This window comes from Rhinopithecus roxellana, chromosome 3, assembly GCF_007565055.1.
Source record: "Rhinopithecus roxellana isolate Shanxi Qingling chromosome 3, ASM756505v1, whole genome shotgun sequence".
Classification (NCBI taxonomy): domain Eukaryota; kingdom Metazoa; phylum Chordata; class Mammalia; order Primates; family Cercopithecidae; genus Rhinopithecus; species Rhinopithecus roxellana.
In genome coordinates, this window is record NC_044551.1 from 16940404 (window position 1) to 16956819 (window position 16416).

Sequence of the window (16416 nt, forward strand, 5' to 3'; positions counted from 1 at the left end):
TTCTCTAATGAACTCTTGGAACACAGATTTGGTAAATATATTAATCATTCTATGCTCTAATCTATTTGCTTATGTATCTACCCCCTAAGCTTTACTCAGGTTACTTTCTTTTATTTTTCTTTTTTTTTTTGAGACAGCATCTCACTTTGTCGCCCAGGCTGGAGTGCAGTGGTGTGATCTCGGCTCACTGCAATCAGGTTACTTTCTTAAAGATTCACTAACATGTTTTTTTTTTTTTTTTTTTTCATTTAATTCTGAAAGTCAATATATGCCTGGGAGCTCTCTATAAATAATAGCCAAAATGTTGCTGAACTCAAGGACAAGTACATCTGTGGATTCATTGATTTTGAGGTTTTATTTCTGTAGAACACCAGAACAATTTTCCAGACATTGTTTGTCTAATTGTATTACTTTCCCTCAGATTTTATTACTCAGATAAAGGAAACTAGAGATATCTTTGAAAACAAACAAACCAACCAACCAACCACTGCCTGCTTTGTGTTTAGACTCGCAGGCGGTCAGTTGCTGTGTATGGGCAGTATGGGGGCCAACCTTGTGTTGGAAATGCTTTTGAAACACTGTCCTGTGAACCTACAAGAGGATGTCCAACAGAAGAGGGATGTGGAGAGCGTTTCAGGTGTTTTTCAGGTAATTTGTTTTCCATAGGCTCAGCATGCAGATTGTAAATTCAAATGTTATTTGGTGAACTTGCTCATTATATATTTGTTAAATTTTACTGAATTTATATTGACCTAAAATTAATTCCCCCAAATATCATCAGGATTTTTGTTGGTATGTTAATCACACACTCAGCTATCATTTCTTCAAATGCAAAGGGAAGCATCTGGTAATAAACACAGGAATGCTCTTTTTCTCTTTGAATGGAACTCTGGCTACTGACAGACCCAAATAGTTCTTGACAGTGTATTTTGAGTAAAGATGCAGAGTGAGTCTTGTACATATATTGAGATTAGACAAAAACAATGTTACTGCCTAAATTATTATATCTACAAGAAAAGCTACCCTAATGAACTGATTAAGGAGCAATACAGTTCTCTCTTATGCTTGGGGTAATTGAAACATAGTTTTGGCATTGAATATTATTTGACCAATACTCTATGTTGTATTTATGCAGTCAGATTAATGTAACAACATTTAGTAAACATTTATGATTCTTGTTTCAAGTAGTGGTGAGGGTTGTATATACAAGTGAAACACATGCCTCTTCCCTCACAAATGTTAAAGTTTTATGGACAGAATAGTACATAAATAATCCCTGTGTTAGAAGTGCTCCTCAATGATACCTGTTGAATGCTTATTTTACTTTCAAAATCCAAATTAGATAACAAATCCTTCAGTAAGCCTGCCCTACATCCCCAACTGATAGAAGTAATTTACCAATCACTTCCATATGTTCCTTATGCGTATTGTACCATCTGTCCTTTGGATTATTTGTTGGCCTGAATGTCTCTCATGGTGAACTGTGAACTCCTTGAAGACGTGAATTATATTTCTTTCATGTTGGCTTCTGGAGTCCCTGGTACATAATACATTCTCAACAAATGTTTTCTGCATTGGATTGAGTGGCAGTATAGCAGGGTACATGTCGTATAAGGACAGCTGTGCACCAAACATCCTATGGGGACATGGAGAACATGCATCAGAGCCTGTGAGGCAGGGATGGCTTTCAAGAAGAGATAATGTTTAATTTGATTCTTGAAGGACAAGTAAGAGATAGGTAGAGAAAACCCTTCTAGGCAGAGAGAACTAACTAAGTGCAAGATCATTGGAGATAACAGAAAGCTTGGCCTTTTATTCATGCAGGTAGTCTGGTATGACTAGGGTATAAGAAGCTAGTAGGAAAATGGCTGGAGATGATGCTGGGGAGATAGACCGGAACTGGATCATCTGGTACTCTCCAGTGCTTCCTTGGTACTCTAGATTTATTGCTATCATAACAATTATGATCTATGTCTTTGTAGTATTTCCTATTAGATTGTAAAGTATATGAAAAGTCTGGCAAAGGCCATTTTTATTCATATTTGTATCCCAGCCCCTATTGTGCTATAGAAATATTGAATTTTAACCTTTTGATAAAATTGTCCTGCTCTTAAAGCTTATAAATTTAAATTACCAAGAAAAGCTCAACTTCATCATCTTAGAATGACAGAAACAAACTGAAAGTTGAAGGTCAGGAAGTCAGTCTATCTTCCCAGTAGTTGGAATTATATACTTTAGACAAGCAGCTTGATGATTATGTGTGAGATCCTGAAATTCTGAATTCAGATCCTATTTTCAAATTTGTGTCTAATTGAGTTAAGAACCATTTCTGTGTGCCACAAAATGGAGACAAAATAATCACTAGTCCTTTCCCGGACAGTCTGAGGATTTATCTCCCATTTATATTGGCGTATCAGTGCAGTGTTGCAGGTGGCAGGAAAAACCTTTTTGATCCTGGGTAGTGTTTCTCTTCTTCCCTGTTTTACATTTGCACATGGATTTTTCTTGTGTTCAGGTCAGTGCATCAGCAAATCGTTGGTCTGCAATGGGGATTCTGACTGTGATGAAGACAGTGCTGATGAAGACAGATGTGAGGACTCAGAAAGGAGACCTTCCTGTGATATTGATAAACCTCCTCCTAACATAGAACTTACTGGAAACGGGTAAGGTGCTGGGCAGTCTCCTGAGTACATCAACGAATTACAGTTTTAAATTTTGTTTTATTTTATGGTTTGGTAAGTCTAAGAACAAGTCTTCTAATAGGCAAGATTCTTCATTGGCTCGGAGCTCTTTGCCACATCCTGAGACAGTATTTTTGTTCACATATACATACCTATAGATACATGTGGTGAGATGTAGAGTGACCCCTTGTCCTGGGATGGTCCTGGTTTTAGCACTGAAATTCTAATTCTGAGACACCCCTCAGGCCCAGGGAAACCTGGACAGTTGGTCACTTCATGGGGGTTGGAAGGGAGGGAGGGAGAGAGAGAGAGAGAGAGAGAGAGAGAGAGAGAGAGAGAGAGAAAAGACTGATTCAGTAATGTGGGACTATTCAAGAGAATGAAGAGATAATAGAATGAGAACAGGATGAGAAGAGAGACAGAAGCAAGTTTGTTGTAATACCCAGGCTGAACAGCAATTGTCTAAACTAGTCAAGAAACTTCGTTTCCAACTGAAGATCGGAAAATACTGTGTTTACCTTATCAAAGAGAATTCTGAAGAAGTTTTAAGGGTCATATGACTTGTTAAGGTTTCGAGACCTAAAAATAGCTTCTTTTAGAGTGAAAGAAGTAATTTTTCTGAAATATTTTAAAATTTATTAACAGAGAAATAGGGTAAAATTATTTGAAAGAGTACACCATTCAGCATGCTAAGAGGCAATTACTTAAAATTTATTACGGAGAGCTCTCCCTCCTTAAGAGTAACCTTAATTGTATTGGTTTTATCTGCAGATTCAATTTAAAACCAGCTGTTGCCATAGATACAAAAGAGCCATGTGTTTTGCCAATATGTTCTTAGATGGAAAGAATGTTGGACTTTCCGGGCTATTAGTTTTAGTGATTATACCAAGCTGGGGAAGCTGGATAATGCATAGTATGCATTAGGATGCTGTGCTCTTCATTTGAGCTCTCTCAAAGAAGTATTTAACTGTAATGTATTTTAAGAATCTCTAGAGTTCTCTAATAAATTTTTTCCCACCAAGTGGTATTTCTGGTTTTTAATGGCTTTTTATCTCCTCCTTCTCCTCCTCCTCCTTTTAACAGTTACAATGAACTCACTGGCCAGTTTAGGAACAGAGTCATCAATACCAAAAGTTTTGGTGGTCAATGTAGAAAGGTGTTTAGTGGGGATGGAAAAGATTTCTACAGGCTGAGTGGAAATATCCTCTCCTATACATTCCAGGTACTTATGACATTATTGATTTCTAGTCTGGAATTGTCAGAGAGCATTATTTATATGATATTGACTTTTAGGTATTTGTTGAGAATTTATAGTCTAATGTGTGGTCAATTTTTATAAATGTTTTATGTTGACTTAAAAAGTATACACAGTGTTTTTGCTTTGGGGTACAGGGCAGTGATACTTTTAACATGTGTCATTCAAACTGACATATCCTTATACCTCATTTTCAACTTCATGTTCTATATGGGCCCAAGACCTTATTGTCTGTGCCAGCACAGGCATTAAAACTTAAGGCCCCATCCATGACTGGTAATGATAGTCTCTTGACACTGCTACAGTGTCAGCTCACTTAAAATGCTTTTAGTTTAAAATTATGAACTATTTCATATATACAAACGAGTGTGGATAACATATATGTGTAATTTGAAGAAAACTGCCCTTATATGCCCACCATCTGCCTTAAGTGACTTAAAGGCACCTTTACGCCCCTCTCTGATCACATCCCTCTCACTCCTCAGGCAACCACTGTCTTATATTTTGTATTAATTATCCTTGTTTTTTCTATAAATGCTTATTCTTTATATGTCTTAGTCCCTGAATACAAATTTGTGATTTAGTTTTGCCTATATTTTCTATCCATTCTTCTGTTACTTTTTTCACTAAAAGTTATGGTTTTGAGATTTACTCGTGCTATTGCAGGTGGCATTTTTATTGCCATTTCCAATTTTTTCCTATGAAAATGTCTTGAACATTCTTGTGCCTGAGTCCCATACAAATGAACTAGAGCTTCTCCAGGGCATACACCTGCAACTCAAATTGCTACCTCATAGGATATGTATGTATTAAATTTTACTAGGTAAAATATGCAAAATGGCTGGATCATTTCATTCTCCAGCAGTGGGGATGAGTGGCCTCCACTTCACATTCTTGCCAACAGTGGTATTGCCTAACATTTTAATTTTGCTTATGATCGCAGATCTCCTCTGGCTCCAGGGTTCTGTTTCTCAAAAGCTATTTCTGTCATACACACCTAAATTCACCCATGAGTAGGTTTTGATCAATGCAAAACGTACTCATGCAAAACAGTTATGGCTTTAGGAAACTTTACAGAAGATTTAGAAGGAAGATAGAGCAGAGATTTTCTGTTGCAGTAATGCAAACATGTTGAAGCAATAGCAGTTGGCATCCTCTATCTTAAAACAATCTTCCACAGCCTTAGCACAATGAAATTTCTGGTCTCATTGGGTGTTAGCTTCTTTCTTGCTCTTGTCTTTCAAGATCTCCTCTCTCATTCCTTTTTCTTCCTTTGTCCCCAAACTCCAAAAATGTCTAATTCAGCTTTTAATATTGATTACTTCTAAATTTGTAAACCCAAACTACTGAAATGTTCAGACAAAAGGGCTTTTTGCTTACCCAAATTAACCTTCTCCAGAAAGAAGCTTTGATTATAAATAGCAAACATACCATCTTCCAATTTACCATAGAATAAGTTAGTTGCATTTAAGAGTTGTTGAGTAATATAAATGAAAAGTAAAACAGATCTGAAAAATAATTGTAGCTACCAGTTTTTGAATAGTGGCATCTGCATTATTGTAGGTGATTAGCATAGGTTTAATTCTCACAGAAGCTTTGGAAAGTAAGCAATATCTTACTATTTTATATATGTAGAAACTGAGGCTCAGGAGGACTTCAGCTGACATAGTCAAAGTCACCAAATTAAAAAATTGTAGAGCTTAGATCTGGTGTGTCAGATTTCACAGCCTTTTTTTTTTCCATTACATTTTACTCACCCCATGTATTTCGTTTAATTTCTTTTTCAACTCTATTCAACATGGAAAATAACATGTATTACAATTTAACCTTTGGCCGGAAAGGAGAATGTAAGATAGGTATAGACAGATCATTTTTTTCTCACTCTATTCCTTAGAGAATGTGTTCCTAATTCTTTCATAATTATACTGTGGAGACTTGCATGTATATTTTTAAAAGGGTCAAATTTAGAAAGCTACAGAGCAGAGAAAATAATAAGAAAGAGCGTTTCTGACTTCGTTGGAAGGTAGACAGGCAGGAAGTCTGCATTTCTGAAGAAGAGGGATAATTTAATAACAATGTGATCCTGACATTCATTTTCCTTAGCAGGGCTTGGTCTTTAGATTGACATCTGAAATGCCTTCCCCATCACTGAATGTGAAGATGTTTGTCAGAGTAGAGGGAAACTATAGCCTGTTAATAGAGTGAGGAACAGAGATGTTTTGAGGAGCCAGTCTGAGGGAAGTGAAGTGGAAGCAACAAGCAGTGAGTCAGTCATGCAAATGCTAAACCCAGGTGTGGACACAGAGGTGGTGAATGTCCTCCATGGTTCAAACAAATTCATCTCGGGTCCACTGGGTATTCAGCCCTCTTTGAGGTGGAAAGTGACTTTTGACTTATTGGAACATAAATATTAGTAAATAAACATAGAATAAACAAACATAATTAAACATAGAATAAATACACATAAAACAATTGGCCATTCTCTCTTATAACCCGTGTTTTGGTTTCTAGCATTACGGTTTATCCAGGGCAAACCCAATTTCTTGTTGAGTAAGCTACTTAACTTTGATCCTGTGCACATTTTCTGTCTACTTATATGTTTTATACAAGGAAGTCATTTGTGGCTTGGGAAGGTTTCCCTCTGCCTAGTTCAGCCTGAGAGATGGCAGAAAGACTGTTGTGTTTATTCTCAGTGTGGGATGAGTTGCAGAAGGGAATGAATTATGATCAAGGTGGAGAAACTTCATGGCTTCTTCTGTGTTTGGTCTTGAATATACTTCATTTTATATTTTGAAGAGAAATCCTAAGTGCATATCAAATGAAAAACAAAAACAAATTCTAAAGCCAATTTTAATGAATGCTACATTATCTAAGCCTTTGCTTCCTCTCTTGGTATGAGGACTAGATACCTGAGATTTCTAAGTCTACCTTGTTAGCTAGGAATAATTTAAATGATAGTTAAAAATATCTCCCATGTAAGAACCCTTTATATACTAAGCACTGTTCCAAGAGCTTTACATGGATCTGTTTTCCTTATAATAATCTAAGGAGGAAGGTACTGGTATCTCATTTTTCAAATGAGAAAACAGAGGCAAAAAAGCTAAATAGCTTATCCACAGTATAGAAGATGACAAAGGTGGGTTTTGAACTTTAGAAGTCTGGCTCCAAATCCCCTCTTAGCAGACACTATAGTTACAAGCATTTTATAGAGTATGTGTATGTATGTATGTACGGTGAATATCTCTATCTATATGTATATCGTGTCTCATTCTATATGTGGGTGGGAGAGAGAGAAAATGAAAAAACAGGAGGGCAAGAGGAACACTTCTTTTTTTTTTTTTTTTTAGGAGGCAGTCTCAGACACCCATTTGCCCAGGCTGGAGTGCAGTCCTGTGATCTTGGCTCACTGCAACCTCTGCCTCTTGTGTTCAAGTGATTCTCATGCCTCAGCCTCGCAAGTAGCTGGGATTACAGGCGTGTATCACCATGACTGGCTAATTTTTGTATTTTTAGTAGATACAGGGTTTCACCATGTCAGTCAGTCTGGTTTCGAACTCCTGTCCTCAAGTGATCCACCCGTCTTGGCCTCCCAAAGTGCTGGGATTACAAGCGTGAGCCACTGACCCTGGCCCGAGGAGCACTTTTGAATAACTGAATGAAGTTCAAACTGGCTGGATTACAGAGTGAAGTGTGAAGAGTTGTAAGAAATGAGGTTATAAGTGATCAGGAAAGTAAATAAAAAAGACTTTTTTTCTGGTTAGTTAAGGAGTTTGGATTAAAAAAGTCATTAGAGAGTTTAAGAAGGGTTGCTACTCATATGAACAGTGGAGAATAGATTGGAAGGTGGCTGAATGGGGGAAAGAAACCTGATTAGAAAACTGTTGTAATAATCCCTGAGGGACGTAATAGCGGCCTGGGAAAACTTGATGAGTTGCTGAATGCGGGGTCTGATGGAGAATGAGCAGTCTGGGATATGAATGGGTTTCTGGGTTTCTGACTTGGACCAATGGCCAGACGAAAATACAACCCTCTGAGATGGGTAAAGATCCATTTGCAGGGAGAAGACAAATTCAGTTTAGGTATCTAAAGTATGTCCAAGTGCTCAGGAGAAAGTGTTTGAGCTGGAAATATACATTTGTTGATTATTAGTATAAGAATGGTAGTTGAAGGCACAGAGCGGAGAACACTGTTGCTCTTGGAATCAGCATAGAGGATTAATAGAAGGAGATGCGTAGAGGAGTCTCAGAAGGATCAGCCACAGAGAAAAAAAGAAAACTAGAAAGCCAACAGAAGAGAGTATTTCCGATAGGAGAGAGTGGTCAGCAGTGCCAAATATTGTTGGGAGAAGTGTTCACTGTCTGGTGAAATAAGGAAGGTGCCAGCAGCATTGTTGGAAGTCAGACCACTGTAGGCGGAAGAGTGAATGGGAGGTGAAGAATTTAAGGTAATTAATTATAGTCAACTCATTTAAAGTATTGAGATGGGAAAGTAGGAAAGTAGGAAAGAAGGAATATATAGTAACAGGTAAAGCCTTTCTTATTTTAGTTGGTTGTGTTAGAATATATATAAGTTTTGACAGAAAGGAGCAAGTAGAGCAAGAAAAATGGAAGCTGTCGGAGAGGGAACGATCAATCCATGTAATCCACCCTTTGAAGAGGTCAGAGAGAATGCAATACAGAGAAGAGACAGAAAATTTAGCCCCAGACAAGGGGAGGGACACCTATGGAGAAAAAGAAGGAAAGAAAAGTTAATAAGTTTGTGGATTTGTTAGCCAGCAGTTTAAGGGGTCTCTGAAGATGGGAGTTTTTGTAAAGAAAGAGTTAAAATCATCTGAGAGTGAAGGAAGTGGCTGTAGAATTGGGGAACTGAATTTTGAAAAATTTTCAAAATTTTGCAGAATATAAAAATAGGTAATATAAAAATAGAGAATGGGAGAAGGAGAGAACTAACTAGAGAAATAAAGTATTGTTGGATGGTATTGAGGATTCTACTGAAGTTGAAAAGCACAAATGGATTTGTAGTGGCACCAATCTGTACAGTTGTGCGATTTTTTTTTTTAGACGGAGTCTTGCTATGTCACCAGGCTGGAGTGCAGTGGCTCAATCTCAGCTCCCTGCAACCTCCCCTTCCTGGGTTCAAGCGATTCTCCTGCCTCAGCTTCCCGAGTAGCTGGGGTTACAGGCATGTGCCACCATGACCAGCTAATTTTCGTATTTTTAGTAGAGATGGGGTTTCACCATGTTGGCCAGGATGGTCTCCATCTCCTGACCTTGTGATCTGCCCGCCTTGCCCTCCCAAAGTGCCAGGATTACAGGCATGAGCCACCGCGCCCAGACAGTTGTGCGATTTTCTGGAGTAGTGCTAAAATGCTTGACTTAGCAAGCCTGGGCTGGGTTTTTGCCAGGAAAACATGATAGCAGGTCATCTAGGTAAGGAAGTTAAATCCATTGGCAAGAGAATGGTTGAAGTCATGAGCCAAGAAGCCTAAGCTGAAACAGGAAGGAAGTGAAAAAACTTAAAGTACTGAGAGCAAGAAAGGGGGAGAATAAGTGGAAGAACGTGTTTCTATAATGTTAAATAATAGATGTGGCAATAATAAAACGAGAGTTAAAAGAATAAGAGATGTTGGAATATAGGATGGTTGAATTTGGGATTTCAGAGGAAGAATCAGTCTTGGAGAATTCAGGATCTAAGCTGGAAGAAGGAGGGTATTAATTAAGGAAAATTAAATAAGACCACATCACTTTGAGAAAGATGATTCCTGCAGCTGTGTGTAAGTAGATAGGAGTGAGAAGATGCTGAACTGAAGGGAGGCTTATTTGTATTTGAATTGTGGCTATAAAGATAAGGGGAAATAGGCTGGTTGTTGGTTTTTTTTTTTTTTTTTTTTTTTTTTTTTTTTTTTTTTTTTTTGCATTGAAAGGGATATATTTAACTTTTCTTTCTCCAAAGAGATAATAAACTAATTTTTTAAGAATGTATATGTGTGTATGTGTATATGTGTATATACGTATATATATGTGTATATATACACACACACATACATATATATATATTCTCCCAGCCCAAGCTGAATTTTTGCATCTAACTTTTAAACAAATCAGTTTCATAATGTAATGGAAATAATGCTCTAATAAAAGATTTGCTTAAATCCATCTTCTTATCTTTTCAGCATGCATATCTAATACTCAATAGGGGGTAGTGGTAACAGTCATATTACATTTTCTGGCATTTTGGTGTATTTCTTTCTTGTATTTTTTGACTAGGCATATACTTGCATGATTGTAGTTAATAGCATTTTCACACTTATGCCTGTTTTCTTATTTAATGTGACAACATGAATATTTTGCCTTCACAAGCATTATTTAGTATGACTGTGTAATATTGTCATTTTCTTTCCTTTCAGTTTTCAAAAAAGTATATCATTTCCATCAGTTCAATTTTCTCCGTCCTTATGCTTTGATCTCAAACACAGAAGTATATATATGTATAAATAATAAAAACACAAATGCTTGTGGAAGGAGAGTTCCTAATTTGAATATTTATATGGAACAAGCACAGTGAGAAGGAGTCTTTTTGCTTGTTTTGTTTTATTCCCACAGGGACTGACATTTTTAGCAAATTAGTTGTCTATAATTTTACCAAATCAGGAGATTTTTACATAAAGAGTCAAATTTATCCCTTGGAAAAAAACAGACAGTTTGTCAATACTAGAACCTGTAGTTACATCTAGTGACTGTCTAGTGGATTTGAGTGTTGTGTGTCTCTTTTAGACAGGGTGTGTGTTCACTTTTTCATCACCATGCTGTCCACTGGAGGTTTCCAACATTGATATTACTTGCCAGGGATGTGGGCATTTAATTTTGACACTTGATCTAAAGTAAAATAAAGGATAAATGAATGATGTCTCTTCAATAAAAGGTGAAGCTGTCACTTCTCATTTAGCTACATATGACTAACCTATTGTCCACTTTAAAATTCTTTTGGGGTGGCCCTTTCTTCTATCTAGCAAAGAAAAAAAATGTAATTTTAGCATTTATCCAAGTGAAACAGAATTAGAAAATTAAATCCACTACTGATCACATACAACATTCCAAAACAAAGTCCAAAAGAGCTAATTGTTTCGTATCACCTATTTGCATCTCTGTTCCCCTTTATTAGATGAAAAAATCAAGAACCAAATTCTTTCTAGTTCTCTGTCAGTGTAACTTTTGTTAATTTGCTCACTTCTGGGCCAAATGTTGACATTCCAAAAGGAACACAGAAGTTGTTTGTACCTAAACGTGTTTTGTGAATCACTTGGGATTGCCATTGTTGGTACCATGTGTCCTGCTTAACAAAAAATAATCATAGAATGAACTCTTTCCTTATAATCATACAGGTCTAGTCTTAATGAGAGTCACAGTTGCTTTGTGCCAATGAAGAGCTTTTCTCTTTGGTAAGATTGCATGAAGAAAGTATCCATGATAAAGCATACAAAAGTATCTTGGGTATCTCCAAGCCTTAATTTAGTCATAGCAAAATTTTTCATTTTCTTTGTAGGTGAAAATAAATAATGACTTTAATTATGAATTTTACAATAGTACTTGGTCTTATGTAAAACATACGTCGGCAGAACATACATCATCTAGTCGGAAGCGCTCCTTTTTTAGATCTTCATCATCTTCTTCACGCAGTTATTCTTCACAGACCAATGACATCCATAAAGGAAAGGTTAGTATAAAATGTCAGCTAACTTTTCTGTGTTTTTCTGTTTTTAAGTATTGCTTACATTAATAAACTTGTATTTATCAAAAGGATCAGCTTTCATATTAAAATTAGTAATAGTAATAGCATTTCCTTTAAGAGACAATGTAATATCTGTCTCTAAAAGGTACAATATTGTCTCATTAAATCTCTTTGATAATATTATTTATATTGGCCAGGCACAGTGGCTCACGCCTATAATCCCAGCACTTTGGGAGCCCAAGGTGAGTAGACTGCTTGAGCTTGAGCTCAGGAATTTGGGACCAACCTGGGCAACATGCAAGACCCTGTCTCTATAAAAATACAAAAATTAGCTGAGCATGGTGGTGCACTACTGTAGTCCCAGCTACTCAGGAGGCTGAGGTGGAAGGATCACTTGAGCCTTGGAGGGAGAGGATGCAGTGAGCCAATATCACGTCACTGCACTTCAGCCTGGGCAACGAAGTGAGACCCTGTCTCAAAAAAAAAAAATACACACACACATATATATGTATATTTATTTATAGTTTTAAACTTCTCATTAAAAGTATTTGTTTTTATTTGAAGATGTTTACAAAGCCCTTATTACCTTGAAATCTTCTATTTTAAATGATCTTAAATTTCTTAAATTTGTGATTACTGGTAATACTATTTTAAGTGTCATATACAATTTTAAAAAATATAATTAATGCTTATATATGCTTCTTAAATGCAAATGCTAGAGTCCTTTTAGAAGGTGCATGAAGATAAAAGAGTTTAAAAACACTTTACTAAAGATAAAAGACTTTAAAAATACTTTATTACTTTTGAGATACCAACATTTTTATCTAAGAAGGTTAAAAGACTTATTTTTAAATACTTCATTGTTTTGAAATACCAAAACTTTCCTCTGGAGAAACCTGAATAGTAGAGATGGACTGTACTAATTGATATACAGTTATGGCTGAATAACTTTTTAGGCTGATCATTATTCACAATCTGAACATTTCATCTCATTCTTAAAGTTAGTAACTTGAATAATAAATCACTTAGTAAAATATAAGGAATATTGATTTTATTTGTTTTATGACTAAGAAGCTGACTATGGAACTATGAGTTGTAAAAATATTTACTGTCTCCACATTATATTGTTCACACAGTGGGGATTTGGCAAAAGTAGATCTGTGATCTGTCTTGGATGTAATGAAAAGATGCTTAGAAAGTGTTTAAAAGACCTCATTATAAAGTAGCTTAACCTGCAAATATGCTAGCATGGGAGATAAATGATACCTACAAGTCATTGTCAAAATGTGGACCATAGGGACACATTATTTTATATACTTATATTTATCAGTTGATGGATTCATTCTCTTTTTCTAGTTGAAGATGGCATAGCAACTTGGTCTTGGGATTTTGGAAGTTATATGAGAAATTACCATATAATTTCTTCACCTGTAATATCAGCATTTTGGGAGACTGAGGCAAGCAGATCACTTGAGGTCAGGGGTTCAAGACCAGCCTGGCCAACATGATGAAACCCTACCTCTACTAAAAATACAAAAATTATTTGGGCATGGTGATGCACACCTGTAATCCAAGTTACTCGAGTGGCTGAGGCAGGACAAAGCTGAATTCTTCTGAATTAATTCCGAACCCTGAATTAATGCTTTGTTGATTTCATATTGAGAGAAGGGTCGTCACTATCTGTCCAGATGTAGGAGGGGATGGTGGTGGCTTAATATGGCGTTACTCTGATTTTTCTTTCTTTTTTCTTTTTTTTTTTTGATATGGAGTCTCACTCTGTTACCCAGGCTGGAGTGCAGTGGTGTGATCATGGCTCACTGCAATCACTGCCTCCTGGGTTCAAGTGATTTTTCTACCTTAGCCACTTGAGTAGCTGGGATTACAAGCGTACACCACCATGGCATGATAGTTTTTGTATTATTAGTAGAGACAGAGTTTCATCACGTTGACCAGACTGGTCTCAAGTGCTCTGCCTGCCTCAGCCCAACAAAGTGCTGAGATTATAAGAGTGAGCCACCTTGCCTGGCCATTACTCAGATATTATTAGTATTTGAGACTCCAAGTATTTCTGATTGCATCCAGTAAGTGGGTCCATAGGAGTGCTCATCATGTGTCAAAAATAAAAAATTCATGTAGTCTGGGTTGATTGGAGGTGAAAGTTGATGAAGATATAGAACAGAGAACTATTTCCATTGCCTTTTTATCTTCCACCTAAAACTCCTTGTACTCTTTCTTCTTTCCATAGAGTTATCAATTGTTGGTTGTTGAGAACACGGTTGAAGTGGCTCAGTTCATTAATAACAATCCAGAATTTTTACAACTAGCTGAGCCATTCTGGAAGGAGCTTTCCCACCTCCCCGCTCTGTATGACTACAGTGCCTACCGAAGATTAATCGACCAGTATGGGACACATTTTCTGCAATCTGGGTCGTTAGGAGGAGAATACAGAGTTCTATTTTATGTGGACTCAGAAAAATTAAAACAAAATGGTATAGTATTAAAACATTTGTTGTCTAAAAGCATTTCTGGGATTTTAATGGGGAAATAACATGTAACTTTTAATGTAACTTTTGAGCTTTAAAATTTGACAAATAGAGATTTAAATTGCAAAGGAATTCAAAATTGCAAGAAAGTATTATTCTCTCCTTAAAATCTTACATGGTTTAAGAAAAGCCTGTCTACTCTTTTGTATAGTACCTTGAGCTAAATCATTATCATTATTGGCTATCTCTAGAGGGTACTGGCTGGGTTTTTAGAATGCTTTTTAAACGTTCCGCTTTCTCAGACTAAACAGTATTTCTCAAGAAAAATTAAATGAGGAATTTAGTAATGTTTCAGAAATCAAAATGTTTAAATAAGTATTTCATTTACCTTTGTTTTTTGCCACTCACATTCTTTTAAAAAAAGTCTGCTTTGAGTATCATAAGTTTATTTACTACTTAATACTTGTAACAATAGCTTAAATTGATGGATACCTTCCTCATGACAAGTGAGTTACATATGTTAGTAATAATCCTTACTACTACCCAATGAGATGGGCATTATAATCTCTGTCCCACAGATTGAGAAATAGAGACTCAATGCTATTATGAGACTTATCCAAGGTCACGAAGATTGCAAGGAGGGTATTTAAGGCTGGGTCTAACTGGCCTCAAAGTCAGTTTAGCTTATTCCTTATGCTATGTCATTGCTAAAATTGCCTGATTTTGGTTAGAATCAGGACATGCCCCTGAATTAATGCTTTGTTGATTTCATATTGAGAGAAGTTTCCTCACTCTCTGTCTAGATGTGGGAAGGGATGGTGGTGGCTTAACATCCACTCCTCCAAGTCAAACCTTTTTTCCCTAACTTTGTCTTTTAGCTGATGCCCACGTTTCCGTCTCTATTCCAAATCCCCTCTTCAAGGTCTTTCTCTTCAGAAAAGATTCTGTTACAACCTTGGAGAAGAATCAGATCTCTTACATAAGATTCAGAGGAAGTCTTAATAGCTTTTTAAATGGGTAAACTATAATATTTTTTCGTTTCCATTGAGCTGTTTTTTTGTAGGTCTCTACCACATAAAATTTAACTAGAATTTGATCTTTTCAAATCTTATAGGTTGGAAATAAGTGCACAAGTACAGGTTTTTGTAGCAAAGAGGAAGGACACTATTTCTTGAAGAATCAATCCAGCAAGTAGCTCAATCTAAATTCAGTTTTACTTCTTTTAATTGCACTTAAAAGAAATGGAGAGGATTTAAAAAAAAATTCCAAGCTGCTAAAATTTTATTTTTCAGTAAAAATTTTACTCTTGAGCAGTTTATGTTTTTCCTAAAATTTTTATTTAAATATAATCATAACTTCTGGGATACAATGATGCCCCAAATACTTGTTCTTTAAGAAACATTAAGATTATTGTAATATAGTTAGTAAAATGAGAAAATACATTTGCACATTTTATAATTTTCTATCCTGGTTTTAAAAAATGCTTTGGCAAAACTCTACTTGATAATGAGTAGAAATGATCACATTCTAAGGTTATAAGTAATGGGAAGGAGTTGTTGGAAGTCACAGATGTTAAAGATGGACAGACTGAACTTGAGTTTTAGGAGTTAATTCCTGTGGAAACAGAAGCCAACTTTGGGAACTTTAAGCAGATTTGCTGGAAGAAGCTGTCATGCTCCTACATTTATCGATTTATTTTATGCCTAAGAAGCTGACTGTAAATGGGTGAAAGATGTCACTCTTTGGGGTCTTCAATTTCTACTCCCTGCACCTTTTTATGTAGAAATCCCTCCTGCCTCCCCTCTGAAGCTTATAGAAGGAAAAATAACAAAAGTCGAATACCATTTTTTCTGATCTTTGACTCTTCTAGAGTGCTTGAAAATGTCCATATCATGCGACTCTTGATTAGATGGCCATAGTAGCAGGGAACAACCTCTTATTCCTACTCTCATATCTGAAGATCTTCAAGGAATGCAGAAATTAAACATGTCTCTTTTACATTTTTTCCCCCAGATTTTGGTTCAGTAGAAGAAAAGAAATGTAAATCCTCAGGTTGGAGCTTTGTCATTAAGTTTTCAAGTCATGGATGCAAGGAACTGGAAAAGGCTTTAAAAGCTTCTTCAGGTAAATGGAAAAAGAGCAATTTGCATTGCAAGCTTCACTTCTTTTTTTAACTTTTAAGTTCAGGGGTACATGTGAAGTTATATAGGTAAACTTGTGTCATGGGGCTTTGTTGTACAGATTATTTTGTTACCCAGGTATTAAGCCT

The 16416-nt window shown here is 36.2% G+C and overlaps 1 protein-coding gene across 2 annotated transcripts in view; it reads left to right on the forward strand.

Annotated features, from left to right (window-relative positions):
* The window catches only part of C7 (complement C7), an 81483-nt gene that overhangs the window by 25663 nt on the left and 39404 nt on the right, over positions 1-16416 (forward strand). For both annotated transcript variants that reach the window (XM_010381770.2, XM_030927370.1), the window contains 6 exons: positions 507-648; positions 2516-2663; positions 3765-3903; positions 11479-11649; positions 13910-14153; positions 16161-16271. In XM_010381770.2, coding sequence (XP_010380072.1) covers positions 507-648; positions 2516-2663; positions 3765-3903; positions 11479-11649; positions 13910-14153; positions 16161-16271 — 955 coding nt within the window. The remainder of the gene's footprint in view (positions 1-506; positions 649-2515; positions 2664-3764; positions 3904-11478; positions 11650-13909; positions 14154-16160; positions 16272-16416) is intronic.